This window comes from Pangasianodon hypophthalmus, chromosome 3 (assembly GCF_027358585.1).
Source record: "Pangasianodon hypophthalmus isolate fPanHyp1 chromosome 3, fPanHyp1.pri, whole genome shotgun sequence".
In the NCBI taxonomy this organism is placed as follows: domain Eukaryota; kingdom Metazoa; phylum Chordata; class Actinopteri; order Siluriformes; family Pangasiidae; genus Pangasianodon; species Pangasianodon hypophthalmus.
This window is the reverse complement of record NC_069712.1, coordinates 11,169,875-11,190,766: the sequence shown is the minus strand read 5'-3', so window position 1 is coordinate 11,190,766 and position 20,892 is coordinate 11,169,875. Positions and strand designations below refer to the sequence as shown.

At 37.4% G+C, this 20,892-nt stretch overlaps 3 protein-coding genes across 4 annotated transcripts; 2 read left to right on the top strand and 1 right to left on the bottom strand.

Moving 5' to 3' along the window:
• Positions 1-3,382: 3,382 nt before the first annotated feature.
• On the top strand, positions 3,383-9,306 carry dennd10 (DENN domain containing 10). Of its 2 annotated transcripts, XM_034302753.2 has the most exons (10): positions 3,383-3,548; positions 3,798-3,913; positions 3,998-4,194; positions 5,150-5,229; positions 5,352-5,500; positions 5,765-5,876; positions 6,579-6,679; positions 7,753-7,860; positions 8,016-8,110; positions 8,199-9,306. In XM_034302753.2, exons 2-10 carry the CDS (start codon positions 3,868-3,870, stop codon positions 8,364-8,366), a joined length of 1,056 nt encoding a protein of 351 aa, XP_034158644.1. In that variant the 5' UTR covers positions 3,383-3,548; positions 3,798-3,867; the 3' UTR covers positions 8,367-9,306. The 2 variants fall into 2 exon arrangements, with proteins under 2 accessions (XP_034158644.1, XP_034158645.1); XM_034302754.2 differs by lacking the exons at positions 3,383-3,548; positions 3,798-3,913 and having other exon boundaries at positions 4,052-4,255.
• On the bottom strand, positions 9,307-15,684 carry sfxn4 (sideroflexin 4). Its single transcript, XM_026941213.3, has 14 exons — positions 15,490-15,684; positions 15,315-15,380; positions 13,717-13,779; positions 13,592-13,618; positions 13,356-13,410; positions 13,176-13,201; positions 12,836-12,889; positions 12,679-12,741; positions 12,442-12,510; positions 12,215-12,305; positions 11,400-11,515; positions 11,009-11,094; positions 10,329-10,446; positions 9,307-9,760 (listed from the first exon to the last, which is right to left on the bottom strand). Exons 1-14 carry the CDS (start codon positions 15,526-15,528, stop codon positions 9,683-9,685), a joined length of 951 nt encoding a protein of 316 aa, XP_026797014.3. The 5' UTR covers positions 15,529-15,684; the 3' UTR covers positions 9,307-9,682.
• A 26-nt stretch (positions 15,685-15,710) lies between these two features.
• Positions 15,711-20,378, top strand: prdx3 (peroxiredoxin 3). Its single transcript, XM_026945155.3, has 7 exons — positions 15,711-15,803; positions 17,843-17,927; positions 18,025-18,166; positions 18,749-18,884; positions 19,041-19,144; positions 19,834-19,999; positions 20,143-20,378. Exons 1-7 carry the CDS (start codon positions 15,768-15,770, stop codon positions 20,191-20,193), a joined length of 720 nt encoding a protein of 239 aa, XP_026800956.1. The 5' UTR covers positions 15,711-15,767; the 3' UTR covers positions 20,194-20,378.
• The last annotated feature ends 514 nt before the right edge of the window (positions 20,379-20,892 follow it).

Here is a 20,892-nt window from a genome sequence, read left to right as displayed (position 1 = left end):
AGTTTCTAGCAAACTTCACTTCAGCTAATAAAGTACTGGAACAGCCCTTACAGAGCAACACCAATAAAATGATTGAAAAATGTACCAAAGAACACATCATCTGAAACTAAGTCTAGGCAAATGTTGTGTGCTTTCACCACTGTCTCCCCAAAAAATTTGTGTGCTGACATTAGACTAACATCACCTGCCATGACATTATCATGAGCTATAATGGCATGGCTTATTTGACTGACAAGCTGACAACACTCATCATTGTATAGTACATCCAAAACAAACACACTCCCAGGTGTGCAAATAGCTGGACAGAGAAAAGAAGCTTGCTGCCTAAGGCAAGGTTAAAAAGACAGCTTATAGAACAACAGCATTATGTGCAATATACAACCAAAGCAAAATCCCAAGCAAATATTATTCAGAAAAGAGACTTTATAGATGACTTGTCACGTTATCAGACAGTAACCCCGAAGATACTGTGCTTAAAACAGCAGCATGACAGATTGAATATATTCTGTGTATATATATATATAACTTATATATAAATATATATATATATATATATACATATATATATATATATATATATATATACATATATATATATATATATATATATATATATATATATATATATATATATATGTACAGTATACAGTACTGTGCAAAAGTCTTAGACACATACAAAGAAATGCTGTAGAGCAAAGATGCCTTCAAAAATAATGAAATTAAATGTTTCTACATTCAAAAAATACTATAAAGAGCAGTAAACAGTAATAAATGAAACAAAGTCAATATTTGGTGTGACAGCCTGTTGCTTAAAAAACAGTAGTCTCAGGTACAGTGTGTGCAGTTTTATAAGGAAATGAGCTGTAAGTGTTTCTGAGCATCTTGCAGAAGCAGCCACAGTTCTTCTGGAGACTTTGGCTGTCACACTTGCTTCTTATTTTTGCAGCGAAACCCAGCAGCCTTCATTATGTATTTTTGTCTGAAAAGTGTCTCTTATGTAATATGCTGCTTTCTTTACTGACATACAAATATTTTTCTGTAACATTTAAAATTTGAAAACTAATGTTTGGAAATCTAAAAAGTTTTGTACTGACTCAATAATGTAGAAGTCATAAAATACAACTCTATAACAAAGTCTGTACTAAACAAAATAGGGTGCCTAAGACTTTTGCACAGTACTGTATATACATAATCAACATCTTCTCTTATAATAGTAGGTCAGATCTGACAATGCAGTAAAGCTGTGGTATAGTTTTCTATAACAGCTCTGACATCAGTGCTGGCTGCAAGTTTTTTATTAATGCGCTTACAGTTACAACTTACAGAGGAATAATGGATACTCCACATTAACTGATTAAAACATATATGATCATTGATATGGTGAAGTTTTCTGTGTTTTCTTTTTTTCCCCATGCTGTGTTTTTTGTCTTATTAACTTCAAGGGACAAAAAAGAGAGGATGGTGAGGGAATGACTGTTTATAGCTGTTATAACTTACAGTTGAGGTCAAAAGTTTACATACCCCTTTCAGAATCTGCAAAATGTTTATTATTTTACCAAAATAAGAGGGATCATACAAAATGCATGTTATTGTTTATTTAGTGTTGACCTGAATAAGATATTTCACATAAAAGATGTTTACATATAGTCCACGAGAGAAAATAATAGTTGAATTTATAAAAATGACCCCGTTCAAAAGTTTACATCTTTTAAAACTTTTTGAATTTGAAGATCAGGGTAAATTTAACTTATTTTGTCTTCTGGGAAACATGTAACTATCTTCTGTAGCCTCTGAAAGGCAGTACTAAATGAAAAAATACAATATATTTAGGCAAAATAAGAAAAATGTACACATCTCCATTCTGTTCAAAAGTTTTCACCCTCCAGCTCTTAATGCATGTTTTTTCCTTCTGGAGCATCAGTGAGCGTTTGAACCTTCTGTAATAGTTGCATAAGAGTCCCTCAGTTGTCCTCAGTGTGAAAAGATGGATCTCAAAATCATACAGTCATTGTTGGAAAGGGTTCAAATACACAAAAAATGCTGGAAAACCAAAGAATTTGTGGGACCTGAAGGATTTTTCTGAAGAACAGCAGGCAGTTTAACTGTTCAGGACAAACAAGGGACTCTTGAACAACTATCAGTAATTTTCTCTTTTGGACTATATGTAAACATCTTTTATGCGAAATATCTTATTCAGCTCAGCACTAAATAAACAATAATGTGCATTTTTATATGATCCCTCTTATTTTGGTAAAATAATAAACATTTTGCAGATTCTGAAAGGGGTATGTAAACTTTTGACCTCAACTGTAAGTGATAAGAGGAATTCACTTGTTTAGCAGACATTTCAACAACATTAAATGTAATTATGCACAAATAAAACATACATGTCGTTCTTTAATAGATAAAAAAAAACTGTAATCGTCTGCAAATTGCTGTGGTATAAAACACTTCAGTATGTGTTATTATATATAAATAATCAAATTCAGGGTCGTAACAGTAACTCCACTTCACACTGAATCACATCACATCACCCTGTCATGGATTATTTTCCTGTGACAGCATGTCTCGATATGTTTTATTCCTTATTTCATTGCTTAAAGTAATTGGCTTTAAGCCCTCAGTACTAGGAAATGTTGTTTTTGTTATTAATTACAGCTATGACAGCTCTGCAATGCTGCTGCTAAAAATAATTATATTATTGAATTATGCTGATTTGAAACTGAGCTATATGTTGATTATCAGTCACGTGAACAGCTAAATAAACTGATTTAACACTGGTTATCATTAGCAGTTATTACCAGACTGCTCCAATATACTTGTGTCATGTACTTGAACATTATAGTAAGTAATACGCCTTTTAATTATTTACTGAATGAGTAATCACTCAAGATCTCATACAAGCTGTTTCACCAATTTCTAGACTCGGTGCAAATGCAGTCTCTACAGGCTCTCTTCACAAGCTCTTGAAAATGCAGATATTTTAGTTAAGGCGCCTTAAGGTACCCTTCACACCCAGGGGCCCTGAGAAGTCACCTCCATGATGCGTCTGAACATATATGCTCCACAATATGTATAATAAAAAATATGAGTGATTTATAGGACCTTATGAAAGGCATTGTGTCTGTACAAACATTTATCCATATCAACTGGAACTGGCCTGAAGTTCACTGATTAATTGCTCAGGGTAAAACATTACTAGGGCAGAGAGCTAGGAACTTGAGGGGAATAGCTGAGGCAGGACGGACGCCTCACACAATAACACCACCAGCCCACTAGGGGGCAGCATCGGCACATCACCACCGGGTTAGCGGTTTAAAAAACAAAGAAGAAGCGGATGCGCGCTTCCTTTGGGTAATTTTCAAATGACTGTATAATCCCTAGATAAGTGCCCTACTTAGGGTGTGATAGAATTGCTTTTACAACATATCTAGTGCACTATATGTTAAATAAGGACGCATTTGAGATTCTACCACAGATTTCAGTACAAATTGCACTATTTTGGTACCGTTAGTGGGTGTTTATGGTGAAAGATACACAATATTTTTGTGAGTTTTGATTTTCAGATTGCAGGGTACTACACATTATTTTAAACGCGGTTGTTGAGTTAATAAACTAGCTGCCAGTGTTATAACGGTATACAGTAGTTGTATTTACTGTAAGAGAGAGACAGATTATTTAGCTCTGGACGCTAGTTGAGGAAGTGTAACTCAGCATGAGGCCGTGTCTTTAACAAGGCCGTGGCTAGCTAATGTATTAATTAGTGAGTGATTAATGAGTGTGTGCTGTTGATTAAGTTCAGCTGGCTGAGTTTTCCCCTCGCTGAGGCGCTGAGACGCGGACAGGACCCCGGACAGGACCCCGGACATGGCAGTGTCTGAGACTGAGCTGATGTTGAGCGTCGGATTGATCGGTGAGAGCCGTTTCTCCAAACACAAGCTCATCGAGGCTGTCCTGCAGTGTTACATCTGATTATCTGATTATCTGTTCTCCTCAGAGAAGGACGTGAACGCGGACACGCTGTGGGTTTGGTGTTTCCCAGCAGTCAGCGCCGAGCTGCGTGAGGTCTTGATGCGGAAGTGCTGTTTGTCCCGCGACTCTGCGGAGCTGCACGCCTTCGTGTTCGGTCAGTACCGCCGGAGCTGGTACTACCTCACCACCGCCGAGGTCCAGGAGCCCACCGCCCTCAGCAAGGTATCCAGCTCAGTGGAGGGCATACTGCTAGGAGGAACACGAAAATATCACAGTAAATAAGGTAGTACATCCGGTGCAAACAGCCGCAGTAGTGATGAATCGGTTCCATGCGGTTGACTCTTCGGATGAATCGATTCGAAGGAGTCGAAAGTACTGGCAGAGTTTTTCCCCTTTCCCATTTCAATTAAGTCTGTTTTGACATGTAGAGTGTTTTTTTGTTTGTTTGTTGGTTTGTTAGTGGTTTTTTTTTGTTTGTTTGTTTTTAAATGCAGTGTGCTTATGAGGTATGTGTTACTTACTAATACAATTGGTGTGTGAATTTTAAATATGTTTTTGGCCATGCTAATGCTAATCTGCATCCAGAAGGACCTTTTTGATTTCTGTGAAAATATTCACCTCCACCATTCATGTTAAGAGATGTGGACGTGGTCAGAAACAGTACTCACATGGCATTCAGATGCCTGATCAGTGCAGGTGGGGTTTTTTCTAATCTGCATCAGTCCAGTTTTGGTGAGCCTGTGCCCACTGTAGCCTCAGATTCCTGTTCCTGGCTGACAGGAGTGGAACCCGATGTGGTCTTCTGCTGTTGTAGTCCATTATCCTAAATTACCTATGTGTTGGGCATTCTGAGATGCTTTTCTGTTCACTGTGGTTGTAAAGAGTGGTTATTTGAGTTACCATAGTGAGATCCAGTCTGGCCATTCTCTTCTAGTTCAAGTTCAAGTGGAGTTTATTGTCATTTCAGCCATATACAAGTACATAGTGAAACAAAACAATATTTCTCCAGGACCAAGGCGCTACATAAGACGACACAGAACAGGTCCTCTGACCTTCATCAACAAGTGTTTCCACCCACAGAACTGCCACTCACTGATTGTTATTTTGTATATATATATATATATATATATATATATATGCACACATACATACATGCAAAATATGGTTTTCCCTGTAGGTTACGCATTTCACTATAGTTATTACAGCGAAGGATTTCAACCCTGAAAAGTATGCTGCATTCAGTCGAGTTCTGTGTAGGTAAGGTGTATATAATATATATTTTTATTTGAAACAATATTTACACAAGATTGTTTGCTAATCCCTTATTTCACTTACTGCTTTATCATATATATATTTGTCAAAACATATACATTCATCAGGATTTACATGAAGCATGGCAGTCCAGTGAAGATGATGGAAGGCTACATTGCTGTCCTAACAAAGGGCATCTGTCAAAGCGATGAGAACGGCTCCTTCCTCATCAAGGACTATGATGTTAGAAAAGCCTTTTTGGCTGGATCCATTAAAGGTAGGATATGAGCACATCTCATCTCACTCAGATAGGAAATCCAGTATTTGTAGAGTACACAACATATATAATAATAATATTATTATTGTTATTAGCTGCATTGTTTTTCTTATTATTTGTAAGACCCTTAATGTAGAACGTTTGTGTCACACACCTAGAGATAAGTTTGTCACGCTACGATGATTCACTTAGAAAATGTCAGATAAGGTTGGATTAATGTGTTTGAAGTTAGAGAAGTGACTTGTTTTTGTGTGACTAATCCAGATGTGGTGTCTCAGTTTGGAATGGAGACCATCATCCTGTACACAGCACTGATGCTGAAGAAAAGGATTGTGATCTACCATCCTCGCGTCGAGGCTCTGCTAGAGTTCTCAAGGTGCTCGTTAGGATGACAGCGCTGTTCTTTAGATTCACGGTTTACATTCTGTTTCACTTGCGTTGAAATCACATCATATCATACAAGCACTGTCGCTCACTTATCCTGTACAAGCAGTGGATCGGATTCATTTCAATGTTCGTAGATATTGGTTCTTTAGATTTTATTCAGCCATGTTTAAAAAAAAAAAAAAAAATCTCTAAAGACATAGCAATGTCCTGTTCTTTCCATCACTCCCGATGTGCAGGCTAAATGGGTGTGTGTGTGGTCAGAGGCAAGAAATTTGAGTTCTCTGTGTGAGTTTGTAAGAGAAATATTCTTAAAAGTTACAAGAGATTCAAGATTCTTGCTCTTACAGAAATGCAGATGACTTCAAAGTACTTATTAGAGAGTAATAGCATCGTTTCTCTCTGGTTAAAATATAGCGAGTGATGGATCTGACATTTTGTTGTACTGAATATGGCTAAAATGATTTTTATTCCATGTTTTTAAATGCTCACAAGCATTCGTACACCATCATATTCTTACATAGGGAACTATACAAGGAGTGTAGATTATTATTTGTAGTCAAATCTATGAATATCAGGTGTTTTTAATAAACTGTACATGGAAAATGCAACATTCTATTCTGTAAAGCATTTTTGTAATTGAAAAAGGGAAAAATTATTATTATTATTATTATGTTTATGCTTTTAACACCAGAGCTCTTCCAGCCCTGACATGGCATAGGAAAGATTGGTCCATTCTCCACCCATATGTTCATCTGGAGGACAGAGAGTTGGACAACCTCAGATCATGTTCAGGTAAGGATGAGGAAAAATTACACAACAGAAGCGTGTTTGCCCTATCGTCAGGAGATCGCAAGTTCAAATCCCAACAATTCCAGAGCCGCAGGTAGCTGTCGTGTGATAGGGGGTACGTATATATGAGCAGTCTAAGAACATGACATGTTCAGGGTAGAATAGGTGATGTTAGTTTTTCTTTAAATTTGACTATTCTTATTGTTTTCTATGTTCTCAGCTCTTACATTTATACTTGTATCTTAGCCATTGTGGTTATTTACTCCTCATGATCAAATAAATAAAAGGAAACATAGTTCTACTGTAAAACACAGTGGAAGACTAAAGGAAAAAATGTTTTTTGAATACTATGTGCACTTGTAAAATGTTCACATAGAGTGTAGTTATTGATATATGGATGCAAGAATGTGTGCTGGGGGGCCTGGGGGGTCCGAATCCCACCTCTGCCCTGTGTGTGGAGCTTGCATGTTCTCCCTGTGCCTCGGGGATTTCCTCCCCCAGTCCAGCGACATGCGTTGTAGGCTGATTGGCATTTCCAAATTGTCCGCAGAGTGTGAAAGGGAGTGTCCCCCGCCCGCCATGTGCCCCGTGTCCCCTGGGATAGGCTCCAGGCTACCCCGTGACCCTGTGTAGGATAAGCGGTACAGAGAATGGATGGATGGATGGATATGTGCTGCTGACTTGAAAGAACCTTTAGGGTTATATTATACGTCAGTACACTCAGTGTAGAACACATACATTTTTAATTCTATATGAAGAAGTCTATGCTGATGTCAAATTCAACTTTTATTCTCATTGTTGATTTAACCCAAAAGCTGAGACCTGGACTGGACTGTTGTTGCAGAGAAGATGTATTTGTACCTATCATTATGCAGTCCACAATATTACATATGTTATACATTGTACTAAGGGTGATTTGTATATAATGGGCTTATTCATCTTTAACAGTGGAGACTGCAGCCTGACTTGTTATCCAACTAAGGGGCTATTTTACAGAAACCTCTGCCTCTAGTTAAATTCCTCCAAGAATCCAATAATCCCTTTCCTTTCCTTTCCTTTCCTTTCTGTGTGCTCAGGGTATGTTGCAGGCTTTGTGGATCCCGAGGTTATCAACAGATCGGATCTCTTCGATGTTTTCGTTAATCTTCCAGACAATGAGATCACCATAGCTCAACATGCAAAAGGTAAGACTTTCAAAAATTAACCTGCTACTCATGACCTGTACACTGTTCTGTTCATTTTGATACGGAATAATGGGTGTAAATTGGAATATAATACCAGCATACATTACCTCCGTTAAGAAATGCTGTTTGTTACACTGAATGATGTGCTTTTGCAGAGGCTATGGCTATGGGAAAACTGCATAAGGAGATCGGCCACTTGATTGTCCAGTCTGCAGAGGACGCTGATCGCACAGACATTCAAGTTATCAAGGTAAACTGATTTGAAGAGGACGCCAAGGGAAAAAAAAAAAATGGTAGCCTTTGTTCAATATTAAAATAGTCTTTCTGTCTTTAATTAGGATATCTCTGTGAAGACTAAGGAGATCCTTAGTAACTTGGTGTCCCTTGCTGAGGAAGGGGACGACGCAAAGCTGACGCTGGACACACTGAAGCGACGTCACCTTCCTCCAGCAACCGAGAACTTCCTCTTCCACTTAGCTGGAGCTGAGCAGCTCCTGAAGATCTAAATAATCCCCCATGAACCTAGGAGAGCCTAACGAAGAAAATCACTATGTGATCGTATGATTTATAAATGCGTGTAAATGCAAAGATGAATTTACAAAAAGAGTTTTATAGAAATTTTATGATGTTCTAGACACATTCAGTGACCAAAACTATTATGTATATTACTCTTTAGCTACCCTTTCTTTTCCAGAAGAGTCTTCTTAGGAAGCACTTACAATTACTTGACGAATATACAGGTGTGGATGGATAATGTACTTTTACATTTGTACACATTTTTAAGGTGGCACTTTGAACTTGAACACAGTCTAAATGGAGAGTATTTTGTGGTAGTGCTTTATTAAATAGTTTTGAAAATTTAGATAATGAAGATTTTTATGCCAAAATAAATATAATCCTGATTAATATCAAAGTACAGAACACTATTTTGCTGCCACTGAAATCTTATTTGGTTGTGACTGAGTTGCATCGAGTGTTTTTGTGTATGTCTGTGTGTTTCAAAAAAAAAATGTACCAGAAAGCTAATAGCACTAGTTTAAGATAAAACAGGAAAAGCACAAATGAGTTTCGAACGCATACCCAACAGGTTTCATTTGTTTCTTGCAATCTTGACAAGCTCCATCTTCTTCTTCTACATGTTTTGATTTTTTTTTCTTTGCCCTACATCAGTTACTTAGTCATCATCTGCCTGAAGGAGTGCTTGTGCCAAAAAATATTCCATATGCACTTTTCATATATGTTCACATGTAATGTTTTCTTAAATGATGCTGTTGTCCGTTCTAACAGTTGTATATGCCTGATTTCTAATGACATAAAAATTAAAGCTCAGTGTAAAGTTCTTTTAAATTATGTCAATGTGAACTTAACAATGATATAACAATAGCAATATTTTGTTAAATCCATTCTGTCTAAAACGCTATTAAATTAAAACATGACTCTGTTCCATTTGGTTTTAATATGGCTTTATTAAATACAACTTGAATGATGTTATTATTGTGAGTATGTCTGTAGGAGAGCAGTGTTGCTTTAGTGATTACAGTTCATCTGCAGTGCTGGGAAAAGTGCAGGCTTCAGTCCTAGAACAGACAGAACCACTGCTGGGCCCTTTAGCAATGACCTCATCTGTTCAGCTTTATAGTTGCACTGTATCCTGTCTTAATTATTAAGTTGCTTTGGAAAAAGCAAAGAAAATTACTACATTTAAGTAATTGAAATTGTAATTGGGGGTGTTTAATGTGTTCTTTTTCCAGACACGTTTCCAAATACAAGCTCTTTAGGAAGCTAGATTGTGCAATATGTTTGATGGTTTTTAAGGTGACAGTTAGAGACCTCTGTGGTAAAACAGCTCCCCATCATCTGTTAAGCTTTGCAGCTCCTTTTCTACATGCTCCTTTTTAATCTAAAAAAAAAACAAATAAAATGAGTGACATTTAGCATAAACCAAAACCAGTGATTACTACTGTAATTGTAATTCTAAAGTATTACACAGATGTGTGTATTGAAACTGGGATCCTGCAAGACCCAACAAAAAAGTAGCAGGAGGTCAGATATGAAGCTCATAGGACAAAGAATGGCCATGTTCATTAACATCAGAGCGTTCATCATCAGTAACTGCGTTATCCTGATTAGGGTCATCATGGTTTAACTTATTAATTTGTCATTATTTTGGAAAATATACTAGGTTTGTTAGGAAATATCCCCAGCAGATGCAAACAATAATAACTGCTGGAGTTGATTAAACTTTCTGCAGGAGTGTGCACGATTAATCAGAATTCATCTGGGAGTGGATGGGAGTGGGATTTAAAAATCATCTCTGTACACACCTCTAGTATACTGCAGCCTTGGGTATAAAATGTCTGTACACAAAGTGTATAGAAGTCCATAGGCTGGCAACACAATTTATACAAGTAAATAATGACCAGTGCAGAATGGTGCACCAACTATCATGACAGTTTAATATGCATTACCTTGCCAAGTTGTGGAAACAGACTGAAGGACACAGGGATCATCAAGCCAAAGACAATGGCAGTGCTGATGTGTCTGACAGGAGCAAGCATCATTGGGTTTCTTTGGGCCAACTTTGCCCTGAGACCAAAAAACATATATTCACATAGATTCTTCCAGGACAGAGAGAGTGAATGAGCTCTGATTAAAATACACTATATTGCCAAAGGTTTGTGGATAGCTGACCATTGCATCCGTATGTGGTTCTTCCCCAAACTGTTGCCACAAAATCGGAAGCGCAAAATTGTATAGAATGTCTTTGTATGTTGTAGCATTACAATTTCCCTTCACTGGAACTAGGTGGCCCAAACATATTCCAGCATGTGCACAAAGTAAGGTCCATGAACTCGAGTAGCCTGACCTCAACCCCACTGAACACCCTGGAATGAATTGGAAAGGCACCTACATGCCAGGCTTCCTCATCTACGAGTGCTCGACCTCACTAATGCTCTTGTGGCTGAATGAGCACAAATCCCTACAGCCATGCTCCAAAATCTAGTGGAAAGCCTTTCCAGAAGAGCGGAGGTTATTATAACAGCAAAGGGGGACGAAATCTGCACATAAGAGTGTGATGGTCAAGTGTCCACATACTTTTGGCCATATAGTGTATCTACTGAAATAAGAGTAATGAGTTTGTCATTACCTCTTGAGAAGGAAGACCAGTAGATTAGGAACAACTGCAGTGGTACCAAAAAGAGTTGCTCGAGATATAGCAGTCTCCTTTACAGCCTGAGACAGAGGGAATGGTTAAATAACGGTAGTGTGGAATATACTGTAAGATTACCAATCAAACACTTCTAATGACTGTATGTTTGATAGGGTAATGCCAAAATATTCAATACTGTGTTTGAGTAATTAAACAAATTGAAAAAGTAAATTAACTTTTCAATACACTCCTAATCAGCTGACGCTGCCAATGCTAGGTCAAACACTCCAGACCTTTTACTATTTTTTTTTTCCAAACTTACAGCCATATATACTCAAACAAAATTGAGGTGAATAAAACCTGTCATTCCTGACGACAATATTCCCACCTTGAATCCAGCTTCCTTTGAGACACCAACTGAATTCCCATTGGAGTCAAAGACTTTTATTCCATTCTCTGATTCCTCACTTCTCACTACGAAGACGCTGAAGGCAGCCAAACAAGCTAGAAAGTAAAAATCCTTTTACTATAATTACCATGTAAATATTTAAACTGAGTATCTAAATTTCAAAACTGAATAGTGGATGTTTATATGTAAAAAATCTATAATAATAATAATTGGGGGAAAAAACAATGATCAACACATTTGATTTCAACAATTTTCATAATTTTCACAGTGGAAAAATAAAAAAAAAGTGTTCTATGGACAGAATAATGGCTTACAGCTGAAACTGTCTGTTTTATAATATATATTTTATCAGACCGCTTAACATTCAATAACAACCTTAATCCAATTGAAAATACGTACTATGGTATGCTGTTTACATGCCCACTTGAATAATCTGATAACTGCTGAAATACAATAATGGCTGCATTATGGGTTTGGATTTAAATACACTCACAGGCCACTTTATTAGGAACACCTGTACACTTGCTTAGTCAGCAATGTTGCAGCAGCGCAACGCATTAAATCATGCAGATACAGGTCAAGAGCTTCAACTGATGGTCACATCAAACATCAGAATGGGGGAAAAGTGATCTCAGTGACTATGACCATGGCCAGTTGAGTGTGTATTCAGTGTAAATAATGGTTAGTTTATAACAAAATGAGTTACGGAAGTGAAATAGGAGTAGAAACCACAGTGACTAAGTGCTAGTATAATAGGAGGAAACTGAGAAGACACATTAGACTGCTTTACTGACCTGACAGAGGAATTGGCAGCACTGACCTACAGAAGGCCTGAGCTGAACGACTGCTGATTGCCAGGCGCTGGATTATAATTTGAGGAAGGGCCTAAAAATAGGTCATCAGTATTAAATCATGCAATGGGGGTTGATGTATGTATATAGAGGGTAGTGTTTCTGGGACTTTTAAACAGGTTTTTCACAGGTGTAAAATGTCTGAGATTATTGAATAAAGAAAGTCTCACCCCTGCAAATGTTGAATATGCCACTGTTCCGGTGATAAGAAGAGCCTGTTTCATTGAGGGCTTGTTCTCCTTAACAAAATCAAAAGACATTAAGCTCCATATGTTCTATGCCCAAAGAAGTCAATCCAATTTATTCCTGACACAATTCCATTTAGGTATGTGAGGGATAAAATTATTATTATGGATCATAGTGATGTGGAGTTGCAGGTGATGCAGGGAGAAAATGTTCTTGATTACCGGCGTGGCTGTTGCATTTCTGTTGGCCTGGTTGAAACCTGCACAGTAGCTCTGCAGCATAAACTGCAGATGGGGGTTTAAAGATACTCTCAGTCATGAAAAATGTATGAATTTTCCAAATAATAACTACAGAAAGTAAGTATTTAAACAGCATTACCTGCCAAAACAGGGCAGGTGTCACTCCTTTATGTGGCACAAAACTTGCTATGATCTATAGGACAGAAGAGAAAGAATGAATTAGTCCTTTAATAATATAATAATATTTAAAAAAAAAAAATAATATTTTTTTTCCAAAAAAAAAGTGATATTGAGCAAGTACATATTTGTTCCCCAAGGTCCAAGTATGTAATGTAAATTAGTTTTAAATGCACACTACAATCGGTTTCCCTGATGAAATGCTATAGTAGAAAAGAGGTACCATATGAGTGGCACATGCAACCAGTTTAGCAGCCATTTTCCGAGAGTGTATATAAACAGTACTGAGTACCAATACTCACCAGAGGAGCTGATACAGGCAGAAAAGCTGAGAATCAAGATTACAGAAACTGTTATCATGAGATCATGACAGAGTTTCAGGAAAGATACAATAAACTGTTGAGAATAGAAATGAATTCAAATTTCTCCAGTTTGGCCGTTTACAGAGCAAAGTATAAGTAACACCTGTGAGCGATTGTTACCTTGTGGACGAAACACAGCGGAAATCGGCTCTCCAGTATCAGCATGCACAGAGGACTAGGCAGGACAACATACAGTTCAGTTTTGTTCTTGAAATACAACAATGGTAATTTTGTCATTATGGATGACTTTTTTTTATTTCTTAATCTACTTGATTTCTGTAAAGGATTACTCAGGCAAACAAAAATTACTCAAACACATTACATTATGATAGTATAGGAAAGCAATAGCAGCTTACAAGAGAAAGAATCCAGGCATTGGAGACCTAGAAAACAAAAAAAGCATAGTGATAAATGTAGAAAAAAACAAGAATAAGGGTAAAATCAGATTCTCTTATTCTCATGCTAAAAGGCCTATACCTACCTTTTCATTCTTTAGCTGCTTCCCTTCCCTTCTGATCAGAGAACGAGCATTTTCAATTTCACTCTAAAAGCAAAAACTCTTGTGAACACAAGTTGAACGTTTGGACTTATAATACATCACATTATAATTTTGTATACTATATACTATATTGCAGTAAATTATTTGTTATTCCTTGCTTAATCAGCCACTTACATAAAGAAGGACATAATGCTAAATAAAGCTTGGAAAAGGTAAGATCATTATGATCATTTTGTTTGTTACATTTGTAGTTGCTCAGTTGGCAGACTTTTATCCAATGCAGCTTACATCTGAGACAGGATATAACTGAGAATCTGAGGTTTATGTCTCTTGCTCAAGGGTCCAACCTTGGAGTTTTGCTGGGATCTGAACTCACAACCTTCTGATCAGTAGCCCGATGCAGTATTATACAGAAAAAAAGAGTGATAATGCATAAAATATATAACGAACATATCCTATATTTAGACCCTGTACCTAAAACACCTTAAAATCACACTTGTGGCATTTCAAAACAACAAAAGCATCAGCGCCAGTTCTGAATATCAGGCCATTTAATGACATACACGACCCGAATATACACTGTTGTGAAAAGTGGAGCAAAAACATTTTATGCTTTTTCACAGCAGGGCTGTATTGGAAAAGTCCACAAAGTAAAATCCATAGAAATCAATAGGAATAAGTCTCATCTAAATTGAAATAAATGCACCTGCACTTTATAACACAATGTCATCTTCTAGACTGTACGCATGTCCTTAAGACTGTACTGTTTATATGCTACTAATATGACAGTTATGCCACCTAGTTCATCTACATGATATTCCTGTATAGTTGTGCTGTGCACTGTCCACTGTACTTATTGTATTGTATTCCTTTTGTGCTGCATTGTCTGACTTATTGTCTCGTCCCTTGCGCTGTGTGTTGGAGAATTTCGCTTCTCTGTGTTATCTCTTTAATCAATGTTTTTATATGATGATTCTGTCAATGAGAGTTCCTGTGCAGATTAGTTGCTTAAGGTTATAGGAAACCACCTACTAAGGAGATGTAGAAACTTGTATACACCTTTTCTATATAATTACGAATATTCATTATTTTGTAACCTATGAGAGATTGTTCTATTGTTTACACCTGACTATGTAAGAGTGACGCCTCGTCTGATTGTGTTCTCACTGTTCTATAGCTGAAGTGATAACTCACTGCTGGTGTATTGCTGAAGTCTGCAAGTCTGAACACCTTTTGAGCTGTAAGATTGTCTGCTGGTTTTATTTGGGGAACGGGGAAAATTCTCCAACACTGTGCTCCTGAAGAGTTGTACATTGTAACAGCCAAGATATGCATTTTATTCCAATGCATTTTGTAAATGCATGTGGATGAGACAACAGTAAAATTCTGCATGACTTGACCTGAATAAACCTAAATGACTCTGGGATTATAGTCTTAGAATTAAGTCATGCATGAATGGTGGACATTTAGTAGGGGATAAATGGTGGAATGGTCCCTTTTTCACTTGTGATTATTAAAAGAAATGCAGTAAACACAATGCTGACATTGATGTCTGATGACACAGTGGATCCTATACTCACATCAGAGGACAGGATAGAGCTGGGGTCAAGAATATTCAACCAGATGCGAAGTCTGCTTAGGAAAGACTACAGGATGCATGAAATTGCATGAAATAGGATAGCACAGATGTTACAAAATAATCATATTTAAGTTATAATAAGTCCATATTATTACTGTAGTGCACAGGTAAATCACCTTCCCGTTGTTATGCCAGTATTCCAAATTGGGTTCCATTTAAATGATCACAACGTAGTAGTTTAATTTAAGCTTGAATCAAAATTGCCTGCAGTAGAAAAACATGAATAATTTGAACCATACAGCGATGGAGGTCATTCAGGCAACACATGTCTACATCCAGTATGAGAGCGCTAAAGACTTCCGTGTATGTCACGTGACGTTGCGTAACCGCAGGACTGCGCAGTCAGTGCGCGCTTTTGAGGCTCAAAGTGCAGTACATTTTGCATGCTTTCAAGATGGCAGCCACCATTGGAAGACTTCTCCGGACTTCTGTGAGTTTTGAGCGTGACGAAAATGAGCTTGATTTGCAGTCGAAAATGATTTGCACTCGATTTATTTGCGTATTTTATGTATTTCATTATAACTTTGATATTAGTGCAGGTTTATATTACATGGTTAAGGCTGTAGGTGGGCGCAGAAATCGGCTGTAGTTTAACCTTCCTGTCCCACAGCAGCAGCAGCAGCAGCAGCGCTTTCTCAGGAATTATAAATAGATCATGTGTCATCTGTATTCATCAAAGCGCTCAATAGAGTCTTTAGAAATTACCGCAGGTTTCTTTGTTTCATATCTTTATTTTGGGAGAATGATCACGCAAAGCATGGTGATCAAATTTCAGCATAGTGTGTTATATTCAGGGCGGTTGCTATAAAAACGTGTGGATTAATTGTGGACATCCCTGCTGGAAAACAAAACAAAACAAAACAACAGAAACCAACACAGAAATTCTAATGGTTTCCACTACAGATACCATTACAAACCATCAGTTAACCATTAAAACCATTACAATTACCATTACTGGTCCTTAATGGTATCCACTAGTCCACCAGCAGAAGGCAACAGATGACCAGTAGAGACCCACAGGGACCATTACAGTTTCCATCAAAACCAATACGGTTTCCAGTAAAACTAATACAAAATCTATGAGGGTTTCTATTTTTTCTCCCCCCCGAGCAGGGGTGTCTAATCTATACAAATGTCAGCCTTACAATAGGAAAACTAAACTGCGCCCCTAAGAGAAAATCACGTATTAAATGTACGCTGTGCTCTGTATTAGCTCTCTGATGTAGTCTTTCAGACTGTAATGAGAGTGGAAATGTTGTTTTTGTTCTTAAATTGACATTTTCCATCAGTATGTATTTATAGTTTGCTATATTTAATACACAATGTTTATATCTTGCATGATTTTCCAAAACCTTCCATGAATCACAATTAGTTTTAACGATTATTTCCAGATACTTAATTCTGTTTTTCTTTTAGTGTGATTCAGATTTCCAGTCATTTAACATTTTTTCAACTTTAAATATGAGTAAACATTTTATTAAGACTCTAACAATAATCAACCCTATTATTCTTCACTTTAAACATATATAACTTACATAAACCATATCAATCTAAATGATCAAGATAAAGATATATCCAAAAGACATCCAATAATGATTCTTCTTAATACTTGTTTTTAAGAAAAGATCATTTTTGCTAGTAATTAAAAATAAACACACAAAAAATCCTGAGAGCCTGAGTTATTTAAAGAGTTATTGTGATTGGTGTGGAGACAGTATGTGTCCTGTTCAAATACAAAGACATCTTTTACATCCATCTCTTACATCAGTGTTTCCCAGAGACATACAGTGCCAGTGTTTTCATAACTGCATTTTACTTATCTGTTACACATACAGTTTTATTCAGAATGACTGTTTCCTACATATATACTAGATTTTCCTCAGCAATAAAAAAAAAACCCAAAACTTTTTCAAACTTTACGTAAACTATATTTATGTGCGTTCAATTCTTTCTATTTAATAATCTAGTCTAATTATAATATATATATAATATAACAGCATTTACTCCATGTGTACAGTGACATCCATAGCACCGTTCAACTGCTGTTTATTTGTGATATGTACATGAATATCTTCTTTTTGAATATTTGCACGACAGGATATGCAAACCGTCTCACTCATGCTAAACTTGTGCAGACAAGAAGACACTTTGCAAGTCATAGTGCCAACCCCCCACCCACTTTCCAAAACCAAAGTAACGCCCTTGAATGCAAACACAGATAAAGCTGACATGGTGTTGAGGGTCCTGGATAACACGTCCAGGAAAGAATTACATTACACCTTAATCACTATGTGGTGTATACAATTTGTATACAATGTATACAATTTATGTGGTGTATAGATATGAATTGAATTTGAGAATAGTTGGGGAAAAAAAAGTGCAGATCTTGAGTAAACCTTGAAACTTGTTTGTTTGCACAGTTTTGAACATTTGAGGTCAGCTTAGTCTGTCCCTGCTCTCTAACTACAGGCAACCAGAGCAGCAGTGAGTGCGCTGAGGAGTGGAACTGCAGCTCCGTCTGGGATCAGAGCACAGAGAGCTTGCTTCTCTATCAGTATGCTAAAAAATATTTTGCACATGCACTTTTAGATGAACTAAAAAAAATTAAAATAAAAAATAACCTTAGCTATTTTATGTACTCCAAACTCCAGGTACTGCTAAATGGGCTCCAGCAGTTACCCAGCATGCTCCACACTTCAAGGGTACAGCTGTCCTCAATGGAGAATTCAAAGAGATCAGCCTTGATAACTACAAGGGCAAATACCTTGTTCTGTTTTTCTACCCGCTCGATTTGTAAGTGAATTGGTGAAACCAGAAGCAGTCATCATTAAGTGCTATTTACAGGTTTATGAAGTGTTGTATTGCATTTGCTCTGCCTCTGTGATAGTGTGTGTTGTGAACGAACTGGTGAAAGCATAATAATCAAACACGTGTAAGATTTAAGCTGTTTCACTCAGACTTCTGTGGTTGAAGTTTAAAGCAGTGTTGAATAGATAAATGATTTTGTTTATGCTATTTTAGATTACTGAATATTCTTATGCATTATTGAATAAGTTAGGATTACAATATGACAGTGTGTGCTGTTAAAAGAAAATAGTCAACTAGGGGGTGGTGTGATATTCCACTAATTGCGCATTGTACAGTTTATCTGTTTATAGTTACATTTAATGGTGCAGAATGGCCATGAGACAAGTTAGTTCCTGTTATCATGTGTAACAGCTATAAACAGTCTTGATTTCCACCTCCAAAGTGCTTTATTGTTTTGTTTTCATTATCTAGACACAACTCCTATCTGTATTGTCTGTAGAGGAATGGTGAAATTTAATGAGCGAAATGGACACGCATGACCTAATTTTCACTGTATTCTTTTTGCAGTACGTTTGTCTGCCCTACGGAAATCATCGCATTCAGTAACAAGGCTAACGAATTCCGTGATGTCAACTGTGAGGTGGTGGGTGTGTCTGTGGACTCTCACTTTACTCACCTGGCCTGGACCAACACCCCTCGAAAGGTACAAACATTCAGCCACTATAACACTAATAACAGTGAATAATGCACTTTTCATATAAACACTGGTTTTGTGTCCAAGTGTGCTTCAGGAGAGAAATAGCTGAGTCAAGTGATATTCCTCTGGTTGAACTTTGGCCTCTTTCTTGTGTGCCTGTAGAGTGGAGGACTGGGAAAAATCCACATCCCCTTGCTAGCTGATCTCAACAAGCAGGTCTCCAGAGACTACGGAGTCCTACTGGAGGGGCCAGGAATAGCACTGAGGTATTTTATCATCCTTGTTAAATAAATTCATCATTATTTAGAAAATTGTATTTAACTACAAATTGTATTATTTTAGTTACTGTATTTAATAAAAATATTCCAGATAAAATACAAGGGGGGGTTAATAAAGGTAGTTGTGGCCTAATGGATAGAGGCTTGGACTTGTAACCCGAAGGTGAACCTGAAGGTTGTGGGTTCGAGTCTCAGGTCCAGTAGGGATTGTAGGGGGGTAGTGAATGACCAGCGCTCTCCTCCACCCTCAATACCACAACTTAGGTGAGACCCTTGAGCAAGGCACCGAACCCCCAACTGCTCCCCGGGCACCTCAGCAAAAAAGGCTGCCCACTGCTCCGGGTGTGTGTTCACGGTGTGTGTGTGTGTGCACTTGGATGGGTTAAATGCAGAGCACAAATTCCGAGTATGGGTCACCATACTTAGCCACAAGTCACGTCACTTCACTTCAAAGTATTTGTGCACTTTTGTTTTTGTTATTTAATATACTTCCATATATTAATATACCTCCATATATACATTTGAAGTGCATATATCAATTTCAAATGTACACACACAAAGTCTTTTGACTTTGCACTTATAAATATGAACAAAAATGTATTCATAAGCAGAAACAAAGATATGTTTAAAAAATAGTTTAAGATGCTTTTCCAGTAACTGAATCTATCCCCATGTAGGGGGCTGTTTATCATTGATCCCAATGGCATCATCAAACACATGAGCATCAACGACCTTCCAGTAGGCCGCTCTGTTGAAGAGACACTGCGCCTCGTTAAGGCTTTCCAGTTTGTGGAGAGCCATGGAGAGGTTTGCCCAGCCAGCTGGACCCCAAAATCACCCACGGTAAACATTTTATTAAAAAAAAAATTAATAAATAAATATACGTAAAGGTTTGAAAGCGCTACTGGAAAAACATGATGTACATGATGATAGAAACACAAAATGTGATTTGTGTGTCATTTATAAATGGTTTCTTTGTATTTCAGATAAAGCCAACACCAGAGGGGTCCAAGGAATACTTTGAAAAAGTCAACTGAAAGGAACTCAAGCCAAATTTGCTTCTAGTAGATCATAAAACATAATGCACTTAATATTTAGATTGACTTTGAATTGCACTACCCAAATGGATCACCAGAAATTGATTTCAGTAATCTGTGTAAAACATGAGCTCATTTGTTAGTGTTGTTGCTGTGTATACAAATAAAAGTGACACTGTCTGGTATAGGTGAGTCATTACAGTTTTTCCAAAAAGCTAATGTTTCTTGTTTTATTCTATTATACTTTCTGGTCAGAAGACCCTATAGGCCAGGTGATGTTTTTCCAATCCTGAACTGTCCAGTTTAGGTGAGCTGTAGCTTCAGATTCCAGTTCTTAGCTGACAGGAGTGATACCCTGTTCTGCTGTAGACTAACCGCCTCAAGGTTTTGGCGTTCTGAGATGCTTTTCTGCTCACCACAACTGCAGAGAGTTTTTTGAAGTTGTTTAAATCACTGAAGACTTCCTGTCAGCTTGAACGAGCCCGGTCATTCTCCTCTGACCTTTCTCTTCAACAAGGCATTTCCACCCACAGAACATTTGTGGCTGAAGATCCGAAGAGATCGGCAATTTCTGAAATACTCAAACCAGCCCTTTTGGTACCAGCAACCATGCCACAGTCAAAGTCACTGAGATCACATTGTCCCTCCATTCTGATGTGAACATTAACTGAAGCCCTTGACCTGTATCTGCATCATTTT

What these genes read in the sequence shown, in the direction of transcription:
- dennd10 (XM_034302753.2), top strand. Translation starts at nt 3,868, where the DNA reads ATGGCAGTGTCTGAGACTGAGCTGATGTTGAGCGTCGGATTGATCG. An exon ending in GCTCTGCTAGAGTTCTCAAG is followed by an intron (nt 5,877 to 6,578) that starts GTGCTCGTTAGG and finishes TTTTAACACCAG; the next exon opens with AGCTCTTCCAGCCCTGACAT. An exon ending in CATAGCTCAACATGCAAAAG is followed by an intron (nt 7,861 to 8,015) that starts GTAAGACTTTCA and finishes GTGCTTTTGCAG; the next exon opens with AGGCTATGGCTATGGGAAAA.
- sfxn4 (XM_026941213.3), bottom strand. Translation starts at nt 15,528, where the DNA reads ATGGAACCCAATTTGGAATACTGGCATAACAACGGGAAG. An exon ending in ATGCCTGGATTCTTTCTCTT is followed by an intron (nt 13,411 to 13,591) that starts GTAAGCTGCTAT and finishes TGTCCTGCCTAG; the next exon opens with TCCTCTGTGCATGCTGATAC. An exon ending in CTGGTCTTCCTTCTCAAGAG is followed by an intron (nt 10,447 to 11,008) that starts GTAATGACAAAC and finishes TTTTGGTCTCAG; the next exon opens with GGCAAAGTTGGCCCAAAGAA.
- prdx3 (XM_026945155.3), top strand. Translation starts at nt 15,768, where the DNA reads ATGGCAGCCACCATTGGAAGACTTCTCCGGACTTCT. An exon ending in GAAGACTTCTCCGGACTTCT is followed by an intron (nt 15,804 to 17,842) that starts GTGAGTTTTGAG and finishes CTCTAACTACAG; the next exon opens with GCAACCAGAGCAGCAGTGAG. An exon ending in GGGCCAGGAATAGCACTGAG is followed by an intron (nt 19,145 to 19,833) that starts GTATTTTATCAT and finishes ATCCCCATGTAG; the next exon opens with GGGGCTGTTTATCATTGATC.